Source organism: Podarcis pityusensis (assembly GCF_964106645.2).
Source record: "Podarcis pityusensis genome assembly, chromosome: 9".
Classification (NCBI taxonomy): Eukaryota; Metazoa; Chordata; class Lepidosauria; order Squamata; family Lacertidae; genus Podarcis; species Podarcis pityusensis.
In genome coordinates this window covers 18111468-18132786 of record NC_138034.1, presented here as the reverse complement: position 1 = coordinate 18132786, position 21319 = coordinate 18111468, and the positions used below count along the sequence as shown (strand labels likewise).

Below are 21319 nucleotides of genomic sequence, written 5' to 3'. Positions count from 1 at the left end.
TGGGGGGGACTCAGACAGACTGGACCATGCTTAGTTCAAAAAACTGCGACAGGAAGAAAAAACTATATAACAAGGTGAGGCCTGGAGGCCATATTGTTACATGCACAGAAATCCCCTTTGTGAGGGGGGTAGGAATGTCAATTCCAGATGAAAACCCTGTTTGATGGTCTCCAGGACCCAAAGGTCTGACATGATGGCCTGACATCTGTACAAGGGAGAGAAGGCCTCCTATAGGCTGGTTTCAGAATTGATGCTTGTATCTTCTGAACTAGTTGAATGAACGAAACCTAAGGAATGTTTCTTGCTGCTGGCTTCTGGTTCCCCTGCGAGCTTTATTCCAGGAGCAATAGGAGGACCAAACTTCTCTCCCTCTTCTGTTGGGTCTGAGAAATCAAAGGGCCTGGTAGAATTGGTGGAGGATCTGGTAGGACTAGGATCTGAAAGGAGCACTTGTCATCCTTCTTATGGGCTTGAGGGCATGGCCTTATTTTCACCCTTTGATTCCACAAGCACATCCTGGAGTGCAGCAGCTCTTAAGAGCATTACCCACCCTGCCATAGATTTCCATAGCTGAACTGGAGCAGAAGAGAGCAACCACCTCCCAGTGGCACAACCAGAGAACTCTCCTTACCAGGTCACATGCCACCAATAAGCAACCTGAAAACTGAATCACATCTGAAATAAATGCTGCCAACTTTTAAAGCTTAAGAGAATATTGAGCTACGGGTTAGCCTCATCCAGCAGATCCTCCAGTCTCAAGAGAGAAGCTTTGGCAAAGATGGGGGCAGAAGAAGTTGCCCACACCACCGACTCCCGCATGCGCTCACTTGAGACCTAAATCTAGTTCCTGCTCTGTAGGGTCCTCAAGTTGTGCATCCAAGTCCTTAGGATGAAGTATGCGATGGGCTGATCCTGTCACCGGTGCATCAACAAGCAGCAATTTATCCTTGCAACTGATCCATGACTTGTTGCTCCGACCTTTAATAATCGTTGCATTAGCCAGTTCAGATTCAATAACCTTAGGGACTAAGGCAGGCAACTTCACCATCTTGGACTTGGGTACAGGATCCAAACATACAGAACTCGCCTCTCACCCTGCTGCTGCCTCCACCTCCCAGCTTGTATAAATTCAGCCTGGGCAGTGAAGGAACCACTGAGGAACCTTGTCTGGCACTCAAAGATGGAGGGGGGAGAGCTATTTAAAGGCACTGCAGGCCCTTGTGAGGTTTCCATTGCCAGAGTTGCTTTTTGATGCAAGGGAGGCGGGAATTAGTGGAAATTACTATGTCTGCCTTTTTTTTTCCTGCACAGGGGCTGAAGTTGAAGCTAGCTAGCACCAAGAGAGCTGAGAGGCCCACAAATGCTGTTTGCAGGGAATGGAAGACTTCTTGAGAGCTTTCGCCACGTTGTGTGGCAGTAACTGAGAACAAATGGGGTTGGAGAAAATGGAATATGGAAATGAAGTGCCCAGACACAGATAAGGATCTTCAGGCTGAGGTAAAAACAGCTGGTCCTGCCATGGAGACAGAGAAAGAGCCAACGATATTGGGTCACAGAGACAGAATGAGAATGGAATTCAGGGCTAAGGAAAATGGCTGGCAGAAGGGAAGGGAAGGAGAAAAACACTACTCTTCTTTTCTATTCTATTTTTCAGAAACAGAAGGAGGCAGAACAAAAACAAACAAAAACAAACACACAAAAACAGAGAGAGGAAACAAAGAAAATAAAACTGCGAGCCTGAACCAACAAATGAAATCTCAGAGAGGTAACAAGGAACCGCTTTATCAAAGGCAAAATTGAAAACTGAGGATTCCACAGGAGAGAGTAACTTTTGAAGATTCTATTTGAAGATTCTATTTCTTTTGCCTTCAAGAGCTTGGTAGAGTTCAAATCCCACTTGTGGTCATCTTTACAAGCACAGAAAAATATCTGACTTACGTTACCTCATTTCTGTCTCTGAAAAACATGTAGCACCCATACTCCCCCTGTTCATGTGGTAGATGTCGGGAAACACAAGCTGTTCATGTCCTATGCAATCTGCACAGGAGGAAGGAAGAGAAGCAACATGGTGAAGCCAAAGCCTTCGCTCCAATTCCTTGTCTCCATTTTCCTTTCCCGTCCCATATACAGTGGTGCCTCGCAAGACGAAATTAATTCGTTCCGCAAGTCTCTTCGTCTTGCGAGTTTTTCGTCTTGCGATGCACGGTTTCCCATAGGAATGCATTGAAAATCAATCAATGCGTTCCTAGGGAAACCGCCTTCAGACCAGGTCCGGGGACAGTCTGTCCCCGGACCTCTTCTGAAGGCTGGGGGGGGGGGGGACAAGGGCTTTTCTTCCCACCCCCAGCATTTTAAAAAACCCCAGGACAGCGGAGGACTTCTCCGCTGTCCGGGCGATCTTAAAATGCTGGCGGGCGGCATTTTAAAATCGCCCCGGACAGCGGAGGACTTCTCCGCTGTCCAGGGCAATTTAAAAGCCCCTGGGAAGGCAGGCAGGGGGGACAAAGACTTTCGCCCCCCGCCCGCCTTCAGAAGGTGTTCCCGCCCCCCGCCCCGCTTCGGAGCAGCGTTCCGAAGCGGGGCGGCTGGGGCAGGTGTTCCCGCCCCCCCCGCCCCGCTTCGGAACAGCGTTCCGAAGTGGGGCGGCTGGGGCAGGTGTTCCCGCCCCCCCGCCCCGCTTCGGAACAGCGTTTTAAAATGCTGGGGGTCGGGAGCGAAGCGTTCGCTGCCGACCCCCAGCATTTTAAAATCTCCCCGGGACAGCAGAGAAGTCTCTGCTGTCCCGGGGAGATTTTAAAATGCTGGGGGTCGGCAGTGAACGCTTCGCTCCCGACCCCCAGCATTTTAAAATCTCCCCGGGACAGGGGGAGATTTTAAAATGCTGGGGGTCGGCAGCGAACCCTTCGCTCCCGACCCCCAGCATTTTAAAATCTCCCCGGGACAGGGGGAGATTTTAAAATGCTGGGGGTCGGCAGTGAACGCTTCGCTCCCGACCCCCAGCATTTTAAAATCTCCCCGGGACAGCAGAGACTTCTCTGCTGTCCCGGGCAGATTTTAAAATGCTGGGGGTCGGCAGTGAACGCTTCGCTCCCGCCCGCCAGCATTTTAAGATCGCCCGGGGCAGGCGGGGGGGGAAGGCAGGCGGGGGGGAGCAAAGACTTTTGCCCCCCGCCGGCCTTCAGAAGAGGTCCTCTTCTGAAGGCCGGCTGTGGGCGAAAGTCTTTGCTCCCGACCGCCAGCATTTCCCTATGGGCTTTCGTCTTGCGATGCAAACCCATAGGGAAATTCGTCTTGCGAAGCGCCTCCAAAACAGAAAACCCTTTCGTCTTGCGGGTTTTCCGTCTTGCGAGGCATTCGTCTTGCGGGGCACCACTGTATTGCTTTAGGATTAGTTTAAACATGTAATTAAGCATGTGTCTACATGCCAGATTCTGGATTTCTTTCATCACTTTAGCCCATTTTACTGTATTCAAGAAATGAGAATCCAGAGGAGGATAAGTACAGTGGTACCTCGGGTTACATACGCTTCAGGTTACAGACTCCGCTAACCCAGAAATAGTACCTCGGGTTAAGAATTTTGCTTCAGGATGAGAACAGAAATCATGCTCTGGCGGCGCGGCGGCAGCACTAAAGTGATGCTTCAGGTTAAGAACAGTTTCAGGTTAAGAACGGACCTCTGGAATGAATTAAGTACTTAACCCGAGGTACCACTGTACAGATGAAGTGGCAAGACTAGAGAGAGTGATGGGCTGGTTTCTCTGTGGTTCTCACTGAGTTCAATAGACAAAGGTTGCAAGTTGCAATCCAAGTCAAAAATTGCCACATCTAGGTTGGAGGGGTAGGGAGAGAGCTTCCCCTGAACTTCCCTGTTGCCTCCACCCATCATAATGATAGGCATTTTCTTCAGAACTCTAAACAGTTGTAGCTGTGGCAGGAGAGGATATATTGTTTATTAATACCCTTCCTAACTTGCGCTAGCAAGTTCCTTTACTTAGCAGAGTGCATTCCCCTTTACACAGCAGAAAACGAATTGCAAACTCGTGTGAGTTTCTTGAGACAATACACAATTCAATCTGGCTTGTTCAGATTGAAATGTGTTCTAATATTTTCCTGGTAAGACCCCTTGAATCCCTCCTAAAAGAATAAAGACACCACAGTCTTATTCATAAGCAATTAAAAGAACGTTTGCTCATGATCAGGCAGAGCACGGTGTGATCCCTGAAGGCAGGCTTAAGGCTTAAAGTTACGGATGTATAAAAACAGGTTTACCCCATAAGGGAGATGGCCCGAGGGACTGCTTGGCTGGAGGTTCACAGGACAAAAAGAAGATGGAAAAGGGGAGAAAGTGGTAGCATGCTTTGGCCTTTTACCAGGTCTGGAAAGGTCATGCCCACCCACTAGTCACATGCAAGGAAGGATGCTCCAGGCCAGGAGGAACAGGAAGTTTTGACTGGCTGGACCAGGGGTAGGCAACCTAAGGCCCATATGCCACAAGTGGCCCACGGGGGTTGTTTAACTGGCCAATGAGCCACCCCCAAACCGAGCTGTGTGCTTGGCGAGTCCCCTCACACTGTGCTAAACCGGCACAGCGTGGCACGGGGACTCACTTCTGCAGCGCCGGATATCGCATCTGCGCAGACGCCGGAAATCATGGGCATGCGCACAATCCGGCCCACAGAGGGATCTCCACTGGAGTGAACCAGCCCAAGCGAGCTAAACCTTGCCGACCTCTGGGCTGGACCAAACATTCCCTTGCATGTCCACTCTAGGAAAACAAGGAATGTTGTACTTGACTGCTCTCAGTGGATTACATCCCACAATAGCAGTAATTCAAATAGGGGGAAACATGGCCTTGTTTACCATAGCTTACCAGTTTTTCCCCTTCTATTTATGTATTAGGCTCACACTTCATTAAAGTGGTGTACAGCAACAACCTCTGAGGTAGATAGCTCAACTGGTAGAGAATGAGACTCTTTAATCTCAGCGTCATGGGTTCAAGCACCATATTGGGTGAAAGATTCCTACCTTGCAGGGGGTTGGGTAAGATGACCCTAGTGACCCCTTCCCGACTCTACAATTCTCTGATTCCATGTTTGGCTGACAGATAGTGACTTGACTGAAGTCAACATGGAAGCTTTGTGAGTTGGGGTTTCAATCTTGTGTTTCCACCATTAAATGCATATGAGGTGGCTCTGGACAATGGATAGCCAGAAAACTAAGGAATGACAACGCCAAAATAATAATCTTATGCTATAAAAAGAAGAGGTTATGTTTTTGTTTTGTTTTTGGTTTTTTTTAAAAAAAACTTCCTTTAAAAAATAAAAAGAAGCAAAAATTAAAACTGCCTAGGAAACCTAATTGCATCTCCTTTCCAAAGAAATATTTATTTTCCCAACTATACTGAGAAGCTGAACACCACAGTATTTCTGTGTCATTGCACACCAAAAGCAATCCTACTCAGAAAATCTCTCATTAATTTCCCTTTTAAAGTATGGGGTATATTATTTCAGGTTTGTCCCTGCACAGAATTATCTGGAAGCTGGCTATTCAACATTGCCAACATTTTTATTTTTAAAAAGTGGAAAGTAACTTTCACGTTTTAGAGTTAATGTCAGCCCTTGGCATTAGTAAACACTTTAACCACTTTTATATAGCTGACTACTGAGACCTACAGCTAATGACTGTGGCTGTCATTTTGAGGCACAGATTTTCATTTCCATAAGTGCTCTCTGGAGAACAATCATTTCTGTAAATGCTAACTAGGATTCTGTTATCCATTGCTGTGTGTCTTATGTTCTCATTTACACCCAAGCAAAACAAGTGCCAAATGCTGCAAAATGAATTCTCCACCCACCTCACTAGATTTTTAAAAAAATATGTGTTTCACACTTAACATGTGCCGCAATGGCAAATCAGGCCCACAGTGACCAATATCAATAAAATAATGCGTCTGCTAAAGTAAGATGTAACGCTTTGTGTCATATGGATAAAATTTTGCTATTCACTTGACTAAATGCTATACTTAATCATTATGCATAAACCACATATGCTCTATAGCCAGTTGTCTTCTTGAAGTGCCTTATTCAGACTATGTTATTTCAGCAGGGATTTGAGAAGTGTAACAAGAGCCCTTCCACTAATGAGAAATGCCCTGGACAAATTCAAATGGCATATCGTTTAACACTTGTCAGGCGAAACGAGGAGCGCTGGTGTAATGAAAAGGAGCTCAACATGATACTAATATCAATAATCTGTGTTCATGTTAGTGAAGAACCTGTTTTGACTGAAATCAAAACATGTGACAAATTCAGTGACAACTGGTGACAAGAGTTGCATTAGATGTAACATTGGCTAAGTTTGTATTTTTTGTTTAACAAAGGGAGCACTGTGATTAAGGGAGCCAATGCCCTGATCTCACTACCTTCTATCAAACAGCTGCTTCAGTAAAACTATGAATCTCGACAGCCTATTTATTCTTATTTATTGCTGAGGTTTCTAATAAGGAAATTCATAACAACATGTCATCAGTGTAGTAGTTTTTAGGGGCTCTTGCAGTTGCTTACTACTGTATAATATTTGTATTGAACACTTCTCTATAGCAATTATGCATGGATCTGTGGTGTTTCTAACTTTGGTCTACAGACTAGAATGATTAATTACTTTTCAGTAGATGGTAGAAGTATGTACTTCCTGGTTGAAAAGCAAATGTCATCATGTAATGAAGCTTCCTAGTCAACAAATTAATGAGGCCATTTCTTGTTTTTTATTCTGATCCTGGTAAGCTACTTTGCATATCAATTACCCTGCCTTGGTGAAACCGTCACACTCTTCATCCCACCAAGAGAAGCATTCTGACTTCACATTAAAGCCCTTCAAAATAAGCTGTTAGTTACAACTCCAAATATTTTATTCTTGCCCATAATGGCCTCTTCTTGCGTTGATCAAGTACACTGCCTGCTGCCCATGGTTTTCTCTAGCAGAACATTTGATTATTTCTTTGACACCGCAGGATATTAAGATCAGCTTCCATGTGATCCTTATGAGAAGAGCTCAAAGTCTCATGGACTCCAGGATGGCAACCTTCTCAAACTGCCAGATTGTAGATTACTTAAAAGGCATGTCCTAAGCTGCCTGCAGGGTCTTCAGTCTTCAGCCGTGCCTGACAGAAAATGCTGTGTAATTGGATTCTGTGAGTCTGACACTGGGTCAGGCTTGAGTTTTGCTCTCCAAGGTTGAAAGAGTAATTACTACTGGAAACAAATGTGTAAGTGCTAGTTTGATATCTTGGACCTTTACCTAGACTGATATCTCACCCCGACGTGGTAAAAATGGTTGCTTAGTTTTACCTGTACGGAAATGAATCGGTAACACACCGTGTGTGTCACACATTTGTGTAACATGTGCTTCCTGAAAAGTCAAAATGTCATTACTAATCTTCTTTTGAGTGACTCTTTTAGAAATGGTATTTTTTTCCTCTTCTCCTCCCACAATCAATGAATTCACCTCTTCAAGCACATAAGCCTCATATGCCTGTAAACACCCTTTATAGTTAAGCTATGTTATCTTTGTTATTAGAATCAGACCGTTTGTGTTCTAGCTCCATTTTTAATATATGCATTTAGAGAATGGTGCCTCCAAATGGTTCATTCTTGGAGGCTGAGAGATCTCACTAAATGTTCCTCAGCAGCTCACCAATATATATTGCCAGTACATAGTACACAGTACACAATATATATTGCCAGTGATGGAAGTTACAGCCAGTCTATTATTGGAATGGGAAGCTGCCATGCTCAGTGGCTGATTCTCATTTTCATAAAACTAGAAGCCTGAAGTCAACAACACTGGCTGATAAATTCCAGCACACCCGTTCTCTCCAACATCCCCACCAGATAGTCCATCTGCAGACTCATTCACTTTATACCACAGTAGCTACAACTGAAAATGAGGTTGGCCAATCAAAGTTCCTCATCTTCATGGAGCTTTGTTTGATATGGCATGGCAACTGGCCCTGAAGTCTGGAGTGCTTCCCTGATACTCAGATTTCATAGCCATGCCTTGGAAGTTCCTGGCCATCATCAAGATAATACAGTAATACAATTTAGCATACTGGTTCCTTGTGAAATTTCTGTAAAATGGTTGGGGGTATATATTTTTAACAAAATAATTTCATGCCAAAATTTATTTCGCTTTGGGGAACTCACCATGTCTGTATCTGAAACTGGTCCAAAGCTGGTCACATATATGTTTGTGAAGACTTCAGTTGTACTGTCTGGCATAAAAAAATAAGAACAAGTGTGAGGATGTAGGTTTCTCCCTTTTTACAAGTATGCTGAGAAAGGTCCTATGGTGTATTTTCTTCAGTAAATGCAACAATAGACAAGCATTTTATTATTATTATTATTAAATACAGACGTGAGTAACTTGGTGGTCACTGTAGAAACCAACCCTAAAATTGGACCCAGTTAAAATTCTGGACTTCTTGTTGCAGGAAACTAACAGCCTTAAAATATCATATTTGCATAAATACACTGAAAAGCAAATCACCCCAAAGGCCAATAGATAGGTAGACTGCATTCATGTTGTTCTGTATCTCTTAACTCAGAATGTGAGATATCTAGGGATAGCCTTCTTAAAATGTTGTAGAAATCGCAATATTTTATATAATTATTTTGGGTTCTAGCTTTTGAGATTTAGAATATGTATAAGCATATGCCTGGAACAGTAGGAGATGGAGCCTTACTTTTAAAGTAAAATTTAGGAAAATCAACAAGAGACAAAATATGGCAGAAAGGTAAAGTGAGCATGTTTCCTCCCTTTCAGGGTACAGTAGAAAAATTCCAGACTTTTTCTCACTCTCAGATGCTCCAGTTTAGATTAACATATTTCCCATTTTAACCAACACCAAAATAATTTTCAAGTCTAGTTAGGGCACTGTAAATATTATTATTATTATTATTATTATTATTATTATTAACTATTAGTTTAATTCAAGAAAGAAAACTTACAAGCTAATTTTCCTCATTAATGGCTATTTGAGCATCACACACTTTTTTGGATTTTGGACATAACATAAATGCATTAGGTCAAAGGCCTGTCCAGTCCAGGATCCTGTTCTCACAATGGCAAACAAGATGCCTGCGGTTGTCTGCATGCAGGACTGCGTGTAAAAGCAGTTGTGATTCCCAGATGCTGGCATTCAGAGACACATTGACTCCAACAGTGGAGATAGAAGAGATCCATCATGTACACTTTGCATTAATACTGCAATACAATTACTCTATCTAAACCACAGCTTTTTACATGTTTAAATACTGAGCTTCCCCCCCCTTCCTCCAGATATTCATGTACTCCTTTGCACACTTAGCTCCTTCAAAAATGAACTATTCTATTTCCTTCTATTGAGGGGAAGCTCTGTTTATGCATCCATAAATAGCTGGTGAGGCTCTGCCGAAGAAGCAGAACTCATGCCTACACAGATCCACTAATCAAGGTGTGAATGCTGGTTTTTAAAATACCTGTTTATGTTTCCTCAAATATTTGAAACAAGGGTAGAAACAAAATGGGAACCCTTCATTTTATTAAAATGTAATGTAAGATAAATATTCATGTTAGTGAGAAGGTAAGAATTTCAATTACAGAAAGAGATGTTGCTATGAGGTAGATGCACAGAGAAAAGCAACTCATCATTTTACATGTAGCTTGGTGAGACTGATGATAAGACTTAGCTAGCACTGACAAGTCACATTGACCATTCTAGTTGGAATTCTTAGTTCTATTCATTTTTTGAGCTTTTACTTTTTCTTTATCCTCCCTTTTTTCTGCCTTTGTTGTTTATTTTCACTCAGCATACCCTCCAATATTTCTCCGATGAAAATAGGGATGTTCTATTCACTAATAGCAATAACAATAATACAGCAATAATAATAACAACAACTTTACTATTTATACCCCACCCATCTGACTGTGTGTTGCCCCAGCCACTCTGGGCGGCTTCCAACGTATATGAAAACATAATAAAACATTAAACATTTTTAAAAATCCTTATACAGGGCTGCCTTCAGATGGCTTGGGGGGAAGACAACTCCATCCATCTGTAGTGAAAGGAGAATCCCAGCCCCTAAACTTAGGAAGCAGCTAATCTAAATGGTAAGATAAAATGACGTTACACCTAGGCAACAACTATAGAGCAATTCCCTTCTCCTCTACCTATCCATGGAAGGGGAAACAGTTGGAAACAGGCATGCATAGATGTTTCTTTAAAGCATGCCACAGTTTTCTTATCTTTGTACACAAATAACTGATTAATTCCTTTCCCAAAGATGCCAATATTTTATTATGAGTATTTGCACTTATCATATGGGAGCCACAAATATATACTGGAAACGAAAAGTATTTGTATCATCTATGATAGTTCATTAGCACAGAGAAAACGTTCTACACCAGCAGCTGTACAAAGTGCTAGGAAATGTATGAAAATGGCAATAAAGGGCAGGAGGGAAGAATGGAGCACAAGAGACTGTGAAATCTGTCTTCTCCTGTAGGCAAAGTTCACTATACTGCTTAACAACTGGATAGGGATGTGGGTGGCACTGTGGTCTAAGCCACTGAGCCTCTTGGGCTTGCTGATCAGAAGGTCGGCAGTTCGAATCCCCACAACAGAGTGAGCTCCCGTTGCTCTGTCCCAGCTCCTGCCAACCTAGCAGTTTGAAAGCACGCCAGTGCAAGTAGATAAATAGGTACTGCTTTGGTGGGAAGGTAAACGGCATTTCTGTGTGCTCTGGTTTCCGTCACGTTTACGTTGTGCCAGAAGCAGTTTATGACCCACATGACCCAGAAAGCTGTCTGTGGACAAACGCCGGCTCCCTCAGCCTGAAAGCGAGATGAGCACCTCAACCCCATAGTCGCCTTTGACTGGACTTAACCATTCAGGGGCCCTTTACCTTTACCTTTACCTAACGACTGGATGCAAGAGAAAGGAAGTAAAGCAAGCAGATTTAATTTTATCGCCGTCATACTAGAACAGTAATATTAAGCAAAACCATAAAAGAGAATGGAATAATTCAACATTAACTCCACTGTAAAATGAAATCTGAACATGACCCAGTAAAAAAAACTCACAGTAGAAAGTTCTCCCTCTCCATGTGTTTTATGAGCCAGTAAAAACAGATAAAATGCATCCAACCACATCTCCCAAAATAAGACACTAATTTTACATTACAAATAAGCCCTCTAGAACCATGATGAGGAGCCAAATGAGGATCAATTAGTCTTTAGGTCTGATTTGACTTGGAGCAATAAGGTTCCCTGTTCTTCAATTGTAACTGAGCCTCTACCTTAGCCACAGGTTCTAGATACCTTAGATACATAAAAGCTCCACATAAAGAAATCAACAAATTCAAAAATAACACAGATATGATATAAAAAATAATAATACTGCCTATACTTTTAAAGTCCATGGTGGTGGGGGACAACGCTAGATCACTGAGGGGCAGTCTATCTAGCCCAGGCTTCCTCAACCTTGGACCTCCAGATGTTTTTGGCCTACAACTCCCATGATCCCTAGCTAGCAGGACCAGTGGTCAGGGATTATGGGAACTGTAGTCTCAAAACATCTGGGCTGAGGTTGAGGAAGCCTGGGCTAGATAGACTGTCCCTCAATGATTACTGAACAGCAATGGATTTATGATTGTCTCTCTTTTTAAAGCAGAGATGGGGAAGCTGTGGCCTTTCAGATGTTGTTGACCACAATTCTCATCATCTCTGGCCATTGGTCATGCTGGCTGGTGTGAATGATGAAAGCTGGAATCCAACAGGGCTCTCATCCCTGACTTTAAAGAATTGGGGGGAATTGGATTCAAAGGACACCCATCCTATGGGTTGTATATACCTAAAGACCAATTCTTTCAAATACAAGGAACATGCTTGTTTGTTTGTTTGTTTGTTTGTTTGTGAAGCCTTACATTTATATACCCGGCATACAATTAAAATGATGATGATGATGATGATGATGATGATGATGATTTGACCTCTGGTGCATGGAGCTGTCCAGGTTACCACTGAAGCCTTCCCTTCCCTTGCAGGTCACTCAAAACAGAACATCCCCAAACATTTTCCAGGCAATAATAAAACTGTTCTCAAGACATCTACATTAACTCCCAATATGTTCCTTTGTACACTTCTCTCTCTTTGCTCATGCACTTTTTCCTATGTGGCTAACACTGTTCAGAGGGAGGGAGGGAGGGAAATTATGCTGGTCCATAGAAATATGCCCAAAATCTACAATAGGACAATACCTTTATTAGGACCTTACAAAAAGTCCCAACACAGTCAACTAGCTTTTGAGTTTTCCAAAACTGTTCATTTTCCTACATGTTAGTCTAACCAGAAGGATGAACAAAAAGATGGCATGATGTTAAAGCCACAACTCTGCAAACTGAAACAGTCTTAAAATGGATCCCAGCAGTTGTTGTGCAGACCTAATTAGATTAGCCTCTGCTGGGTGATAAACAGATTTACAGGTTGCACGAAGGGCTACTAGAACAAACAAACACAAAAGGCTGATTCTGCCATTTTAAAGATCTGCCTATAGCACTAATCGGAACACAGAGATCCCTTGAGAGGCAGAGAACAAAGGTAAGTAAAGATTAACATAGTATTCATTATGTTAGCAAAGCTAGAGATTAATTTCAGGTGTTCACTAGGTAAAAAGTCAATAGAAACTAAATTGGGTTGCCTAGGAAACAGCATCTCCTTCTTTCTTGCTACCTGATAAGGATCGCAAAGCCAGTATAGAAACATCACAACATTGCCATACAGCCAGTCAGATCTGGTGATCGACAGATTTATTTATTATATTTATTTGGGCTATTTATATATCATTTTCAAGCAAAATTATTTTTTAAGTAGGGAACAATCAAAAATAAAAACAAATGGGGGAAAATACAAGACAAGAACATAATAAAACCATAACCTAGCATTAAAACTTATCATTCAAACTCTGACCATAAATGAAGATATTATGTGCCTGCTTAAAAAGGGCGCACTCCCACACGTGCCACACAGTACTGAGAAGATGGGGTTTCAAAGCTCAGAGGCCACCACCAAAAAAGCTGTGGCCACCAACTTATGGCAATTGTCCAGTTAACCTATAATGCTAAGCCAAACTCTGAATGTGTGAGCATGAGAGTACTCACAATAATAATTATGGCACTTTGCTTCTTCCCCAGTTGTTCTGTTACCATGCTACCCAGAGCTAAGCCATGGTGTGGTTTAGCATTACTTCTGAACTTGGGGTCGTAGTTTGTCTCACTCCACACAAAGCACGAAGATTATTTTGGCTAACCACTCATAGTAACCAAATAACCAATCAGATTTAGCTACATAATGAAGCCAATTCAGAGTAAGAGAGCCAATCACAAAACAGGAACGCAGCAAAAAGGGAGGGGAGGAAGGAGAGGGAAGGAAGTCCAGGTGCTTGAAATGATATTTATGCCAGGCCCAAAGCGTTTCAAAGCAAATCTGTCCTTGGAGAACATTTTTAGCAGCAATTCTTACCAAATGCACACGGGCTTTGGAATGAATCGTATTTCAAACATCTATTCTTCCTTGGTTTTGGTTTTTGTTACCAATTCAGAGTAAGGGCAGGAACCATTTCCCATGTTATGAACTGGCATTATATTAGAGGCAGCATTGTGGTTGCTGCATTGTGAAGACTTCCGCCTCTGTTCATAGCCTTTTTTTCTTTCCTCCTGAAAAATCATCAAAAAGTGACAAACGTTTTACACGGAGTGAAAATGTTTGTCAATTTCCTTTCAGCCACTTCAGAATTCAACCCTACTGACAGAAGCAAAAATGGAACCCACCCACCCCCCTTTTTACAATGTCCCTGGAGCTCTTGAAGAAGAACAAATGTACAATTTGCAGCTTGTAGTACAAAGGGAGGAACTGGTGCTAAATTCACAGCTTGGTTTTAATTAGGGTTGAATAGGTGGAGTGAAGGGAAGAACACAGAGGGAAGGGGGAGAGTTGCCAGTTTTCTTTTTCATACCGCAGCTTCAAAATAATGCTTGGTGATCAAACTTTCTCCCTTTTGCCTCTTGGCTCCCAGGCAAAGCCAAGCAGAGAATGAAGCATCAAGGCAGGGAGAACAGCTTTTTCGGACTGCTGCGGATTACGCCTCCACTGCTCACCTCTTGGAATTGCAGGGAAGTAGTGTTATATTATAGAAACAAACACACTGTTTCACTTCTTATCTAAGTAATATCAGCTGGGAAAGGAGGGGGTTGGGGGGGTTGTTCCAGGAAGCATACGTGGTTCTCCCCATCTTCATTTTACCCTCAAAAAACCTCTGTGTGGTAGGTTAGGCCGAGAGATAATTGTTAGGATACAGTTCCGTTCCACCTTAAAAGGGAACAGGCATGACTGTTGTGTGTCACATGCCTGTTTACATTCCAGCAGTCTGCTGGGAACTTCCATCTGTATATTGCTTTTGCTTTTGGCTGTTTAGCTGGACACGAAGGGAAGCAGACATGTTTTTTCCTTTGTTCCTGAACTATGCTGAATAAATGCTGTAAATATGCTTACACATGACTCTGTCCGCCACTTCCGTTGTGAGAAGATTTATTCATTCTGCTGGTAGTGTGTGCACAGCTTCTAAATGTATCTGAGGCTCGTGTCGCTGATTGATGCTGTTCCAAGGGAGACCAGTGATAGCCCGGCTGCTGGCCGGTGGCTGGAGCCAGCTGGGGGCCTGCCTGATGCCCCTGTCTCCCCAGCAGTATCCCAACAATAATGGCTGGCCCAAGGGCACCCTGTGGGCTTCATGTGGGGAACAAGGTCTCCCAGTCCTGGTCCAACACTCTAACTACTATGACACACTTGCCACGGCAAGCAGGACAACTAGAAACATGAAGTGCTGGTGGGAGCAGTGCCGGATTTACGCATAAGCTAAACAAGCTATAGCTTAGGGCCCCACTCTTTTGGGTGCCCCCCCAAAAGTTTAAAGGAAAAAAACCTGGATGTACATTTCCAAAATATAAGATAAAAAACAAATAAAATAAAACCTACATACAGCAACAGTGTTTTGTGTTGCGTAGGCTCCTACTTGTTATGTGCAAATGGCTTTAGATACCTATGAGGTCCATAAATTACCATATAGCATATATTCAACACAAAAAACAGTGACAATTTGTTGTTGACAAGGGACAGCTGGACATATAAAGGGCCCCATTACCTTCAGTAGCTTAGGGCCTCATCAAACCTAAATCCTGCCCTGGGTGGGAGCAAGGAGAGTGCAGGGAAAGGCAACAGCGGCACATGTCAGAGGGAGTCAGGGTGGGCCTGTGCTTTATAGAAGACACTGCTCTCTTTAAAGTACTGTCCGGTTTAAAGGTAAAGAACCATCAGAAAGGAGATCAGGGGCTTTGAAATTGCCCATCCATAGTTAGTGCTTGGACAGCAGGCATACAAGTCTTCTCCCACTATGGGGAGTTCGTATTTATTAACCACTTTGAGTTTTTTCACAATCAAATGGTATATAAATTTTATGAAATAATTTTTTGCTTTTTATTCAATTTATATACTATTCTTCAACCAGAGTTCACAATACCTGTAGTCATTGTTTCTTTAAAAAAAAAAAAAAGCACATGTAATTTTTAATGCCAATCTACACCTGCTTTTTGGGTGAAGAAGAAGAAGAGTTTGGATTTGATATCCTGCTTTATCACTACCCAAAGGAGTCTCAAAGCAGCTAACATTCTCCTCTCTCTTCCTCCCCCACAACAAACACTCTGTGAGGTGAGTGGAGCTGAGAGACTTCAGAGAAGTGTGACTGGCCCAAGGTCACCCAGCAGCTGCATGTGGAGGAGCGGGGAAGCGAACCCAGTTCCCCAGATTACGAGTCCACCGCTCTTAACCACTATGCCACACTGGGTGATGTGGCTCAAATGGCTACCCCAAAGGGTGTTCTGGAAGGAACATAGGAAGCTGCCTCAATAGCTCAGTCAGTAGAACATGAAACTTTTAATCTCAGGGTTGTGGGTTCAATGCCCACAATGGGTAAAATATTCCTACCATGCAGGGGGTTGGACTAGATGACCCTCATGGTCCCTTTCCATTTTACAATTTTATGATTCTATTATTCTAAATGAAGTCAGACCAACTGCCCATCTAGCTGTGTATGTCTTTCCCGCATGGTGCTGGCTCTGCAGGGTTTCAGGCAAGTTTCTCTTTCAGCCTTAACCACGGATGCCAGGAATTGGACCTGAGACCTTAAGCATGTGGTCTACCTCTGGACAATGCCTCTTCCTGATGTGCTACCCCATTCTGTTTGTTCAGCACACAAGTCAAAGGAGTTTGACAGCCTTTGTACTGATCTGCAGGTTCATCGGTCAGTGGTGTTGCAGCTTTATCGTATTAACACTCATGGTATTAACACTTATTTCTACCTTCTGCCTGCACGGCAGCCTCCAACAGGACAAGGAAGGTATGGCGAGCTAAGAGTGAGCCATCAGGCTTCACGGATTAGAAGCTTAGGATCCATGATTCTGCGACTCACCACCTGCCGTATAGCACTGTGTGTGCTGCTCATGATTTAAAAAAAAGAAATTTAAAATGGAACATCTGGAACACTATTTGAGAAGTTATGTAGTCGTAGCAGACTCAAGAAAGACATCACTGCTGGCAGACTATTTTAAAAATAATAAATAATTCAATATCTGCCTCCTGAAACAGCCTGCATCAACCAGCTACCTCAGTGTTACAGGCGGCAAGTTCATGCATTCTTTACTTGATGACCTGGCTATCAAATGATGACATGCACGTATCTGTAGAATGGCATTCCTGTCAAGATATGGCAGGTGCCCGTTATCCTCGCTTTCTGTCAACAGCTGAAGACCTCTTCTTTTTTGTTCCATCAGCCTTTCCTAGCTGGGTAAATGGGACTTTACCACAAGTGTGAACTTGTTAGGGACTTAATCTTGCTTTCAAGGTATTTGTTGCTTTTGTGTGTTGAACTGTTTTTAATTGCCGTATTTTTCGCTCTATAAGACGCACCTAGTTTTTGGAGGAGGAAAACAAGAAAAAAAATATTCTGAATCTCAGAAGCCAGAACAGCAAGAAGGATTGCTGCACAGCGAAAACAGCAATCCATCTTGCTGTTCTGGCTTCAGCGATAGCTGCGCAGCCTGCATTTGCTCCATAAGACGCGCACACATTTCCCCTTACTTTTTAGGAGGGAAAAAGTGAGTCTTATAGAGGAAAAAATACGGTATTTTATGCTGTTTAGAAGGTGATTAGTAAATCAAGTCTAAAGTAAAGGTAAAGGAACCCCTGACCATTAGGTCCAGTCGTGACCAACTCTGGGGTTGCGGCGCTCATCTTGCTTTATTGGCCGAGGGAGCCAGCGTACAGCTTCCGGGTCATGTGGCCAGCATGACTAAGCCGCTTCTGGCGAGCCAGAGCAGCGCATGGAAATGCCGTTTACCTTCCCACTGGAGCGGTACCTATTTATCTACTTGCACTTTCACGCACTTTCGAATTGCTAGGTTGGCAGGAGCAGGGACCGAGCAACAGGAGCTCACCCTGTCACGGGGATTTGAACTGCCGACCTTCTGATTGGCAAGCTCTAGGCTCTGTGGTTTAACCCACAGTGATGATGATGTATGAAAACTTCCCTCACTGGCGGAGCTTTCATAACACCACAAAACAATACTTTCCGATGGAAAGAGTTCAAGGGCATGACGAGATATCAGGTGATGGGCATGCCTTTGTGAATCAGCTTACAGGCACCACTAATTCTAGCCCTGTCTGCTGGCACCCAACTATTTTCCTATGGAACACAAGCCCCTACCAACCAGACTTAAAGGCCAATGACACAGTTGCACTTGCTCGATTTAATTTCACTCACGGTGAGTGCAAGTGGCAAGGAATTAGAGATGAGAGTAAACTAACATGACACGAAATATGAGGGAACAAGGTTAAAAGATACAGAGAGGAAAGAGGCAAATCAAGAAATAAACAAAGAGAACAAGGAGGAAAGTACAAAGGAAAGGAGGAGGCAGCATGCCAGGTATACATCTCTGCTCCTCAGTACTCCACAATTATTTAAATAAACAGCGTTGTACTGTATGCAGTAAAAGCACCATTTAGCAGGGGAAATAGATGTTTCAAATCACGTGTGATTATTTGTCAGGGAGATCTATATTGATCACGCTGGTGTTGCACATTGAATGGCTATTGTAAGAAACAATAACATGGGTGGCGCTGTGGGTTAAACCACAGAGTCTAGGGCTTGCCGATCAGAAGGTTGGCAGTTCGAATCTCCGTGACGGGGTGAGCTCCCGTTGCTCAGTCCCTGCTCCTGCCCACCTAGCAGTTCGAAAGCACGTCGAAGTGCAAGTAGATAAATAGGTACTGCTCCGGCGGGGAGGTAAACGGCATTTCCGTGCGCTGCTCTGGTTCGCCAGAAGTGGCTTAGTCATGCTGGCCACATGACCCGGAAGCTGTACGCCGGCTCCCTCGGCCAATAAAGCAAGATGAGCGCCGCAACCCCAGAGTCGGCCACGACTGGACCTAATGGTCAGGGGTCCCTTTACCTTTACCTTATGTATGCATACCCAAAACACAAATATATTTGCTTTAAAATGGAGTGACTCTTGTTGCATCTATTGCTAGAATTATTATAATTCATTTTTTAATAAATAAATAAATAAATAAATGCAACACCTGAGCTTTAAATAATGGTAACATATGAGCAGGATGCTTCCTGTGAATCTTGTAGCCTCCTCCATAGAGATTTCTCCTCCCCACTCTCCAGAATTAGGATTGTTGTGCCTGGTACACTGTTTCCTTTACTATGTTGAATATATTCACTGTGAAGGAAAATGGTTGCTTTCTAAATAGTGCCCAAATTGTTTTGCTACGCTACTAGAAAATTAAATGCAATAGATTTACAACTGTGCCCACCCTATGCCTGTGATTAAGCCCAGTAAGTTGTTTAGTACAGGCAAGAACTTTAGTAAATCTTAGGGAGAAGATTTGTTCCCTATTTTACAAAAGATGGCAAACACTTTCCATGCTGCACTAGGAAATGGAGAGTTCTAATTTCAAAGGGTGTTGTAGGAAATAGAGAAACAGATGAGCAAGATTCCACACCCCACACCTTTTAACATACACTTAAACTAAAATAAAATAGCACAGAGATTTCCAAGAGTATTAATGATCACACAGGCATTGACAACCATTGCAGTAAATGCAGAGCATCAGTTTTCACAAGTTATGGTTTGTTTCATATTTCACAGCAACCCCTTCAGCAAGTGTGAGAAAATATGTTTCACTGCTTGCCTGCCTGGATATTAGCCCATGCCACCTTGCAACTAGTATTGGATTTAATCCCATAATGAATGACAACAGTTTGAAACTCCCACCAGCCTGTTCTACCGTTTCCTTCACTATCCCTTATTTAGGTCTGATAAGAAGGCTGATCGCCGAAGAACTGATGCTTTTGAATTATGGACTGCAAGAAGATCAAACCTATCCATTCTGAAGGAAATCAGCCCTGAGTGCTCACTGGAAGGACAGATCCTGAAGCTGAGACTCCAATACTTTGGCCACCTCATGAGAAGAGAAGACTCCCTGGAAAAGACCCTGATGCTGGGAAAGATGGAGGGCACAAGGAGAAGGGGACGACAGAGGACGAGATGGTTGGATAGTGTTCTTGAAGCTACCAGCATGAGTTTGACCAAACTGTGGGAGGCAGTGGAAGACAGGAGTGCCTGGCGTGCTCTGGTCCATGGGGTCACGAAGAGTCGGACACGACTAAACGACTAAACAACAACAACAACAAATTTCATAGAAAGCCATGTACATTTCACCCAATGCCCTCTCTCTGGTCTATCCTATAGCTCTAAGAGTTATGGAAAGCTATATTAATTTCACCGACCAGTGTTTTGTTTTGTTTTTTAAAAAATGAAAATACTACTAAGTGTAGTAACATGGTGTGCTTATACACTTTTGATACATAGGGACACATGCACTTCTATATACATTATACTGACAAGCCTTTTCTCCAATCTTGTCAGTTCTACTGACAGTGGAAGACAGTGGAAGTAAATGGCCATACCATAAATGCCAATGAGCATGGAAAAGGTGGGAAAATTGGGTAAAATTGGGAGCTGTGCATTGCAATAGTGACCAAGAGAAACTTCTCTATAGAGACAAAAATTAACATGGGAAAAAGTTCTTCCTAAATGTGTGAAAGTCTGTTGGAAGGATGGTGGGTAGAAGAAGTGCTTTTAGGGATAATGCATCTGTTCACAGGGCAACCAAAATTAAAGATATTTAAATTGTGATTATAAACTGTCCTTCCTTCATGCACATCAATTTAAAAACCTGAAACATATACATTTTAAATTACATTTATAACAGAAGGAAGTCTCATAAGTGCTTTAAAGGGCACATGTGAAATCTGTCTGTTTCATTATCATCATGTTTTAAATATCATTTTAAAAGACTGTAAAATTTCAGAAAGAGGAGTCTTTCTGAATGGGAATTACTATATCAAAGCATAGTTTAAAGGTTTTTTTACAATTAAGGGTTGGGGGAGTTCTCCCAAATTACACTCTAAATGCAGAACGCCTTACTGCAGTAGTGTTTCATTGCTTTAACAATCTGTTATGCAATCTGGACACAGTTGGATTTGATGTCTTTGAAAAACCTCTTTCCACAGAAGTGCAGTTCTGGCCCACTTTTGCCTCTCAGCTTTTTGTCTCTCCTTAGAAAAAAAAATCTGCCTTTCAGGAGTAACATATATTTTGCGGTATCTGATAAAAATCAGTGGGATATTACTGATGTTTTGAAACATGTGAAACATCTATGTCTTGAGAAGCAAAAAATATTTATGATTACTAAAATGTTATGAATGACCTGATTGGAAATACTTCTCTCTGAATAAGATTCGAAGTCTTCCATACTTTAACATAGATACTTTAACATAAACTGTATCCCATATTATACTTATTTTTTGGTTCCCTTCCTAACATTTTGTACACTGGAAAACTGTTCTTGAAATCACACATATATTCCACAGAATTCACTGAAGAAAGAAAGTGGGTGTTAAAATACATAACCAAAAAAAGCTCTTTTTTAAAAATGAAGAAAAGAAATCAATGACCCTTCTGGAAAGAACATTTTGAGAAATGGATACCCAAATATATTTCAAATTACAATAATAATAATAATAATAATAATAATAATAATAATTTATTTATATCCCACCCACTCTAGGTGGCTTCCAACAAAATATTAAAATACAATGGTCTGT

General features: G+C 42.5%; 1 protein-coding gene and 1 long non-coding RNA gene across 5 annotated transcripts in view; one reads left to right on the top strand and one right to left on the bottom strand.

Moving 5' to 3' along the window:
- GABRA2 (gamma-aminobutyric acid type A receptor subunit alpha2) overlaps nucleotides 1–21319 on the bottom strand; it is a 74790-nt gene that overhangs the window by 37085 nt on the left and 16386 nt on the right. For all 4 annotated transcript variants that reach the window (XM_081020111.1, XM_081020112.1, XM_081020113.1 and 1 more), the window contains one exon: nucleotides 8202–8269. In XM_081020111.1, the coding sequence (XP_080876237.1) occupies nucleotides 8202–8269 (68 nt within the window). The remainder of the gene's footprint in view (nucleotides 1–8201; nucleotides 8270–21319) is intronic.
- LOC308485706 lies at nucleotides 20–2121 on the top strand. Its single transcript, XR_013990693.1, has 3 exons — nucleotides 20–74; nucleotides 1312–1497; nucleotides 1655–2121. It is a non-coding gene; the product is annotated as an uncharacterized lncRNA (long non-coding RNA).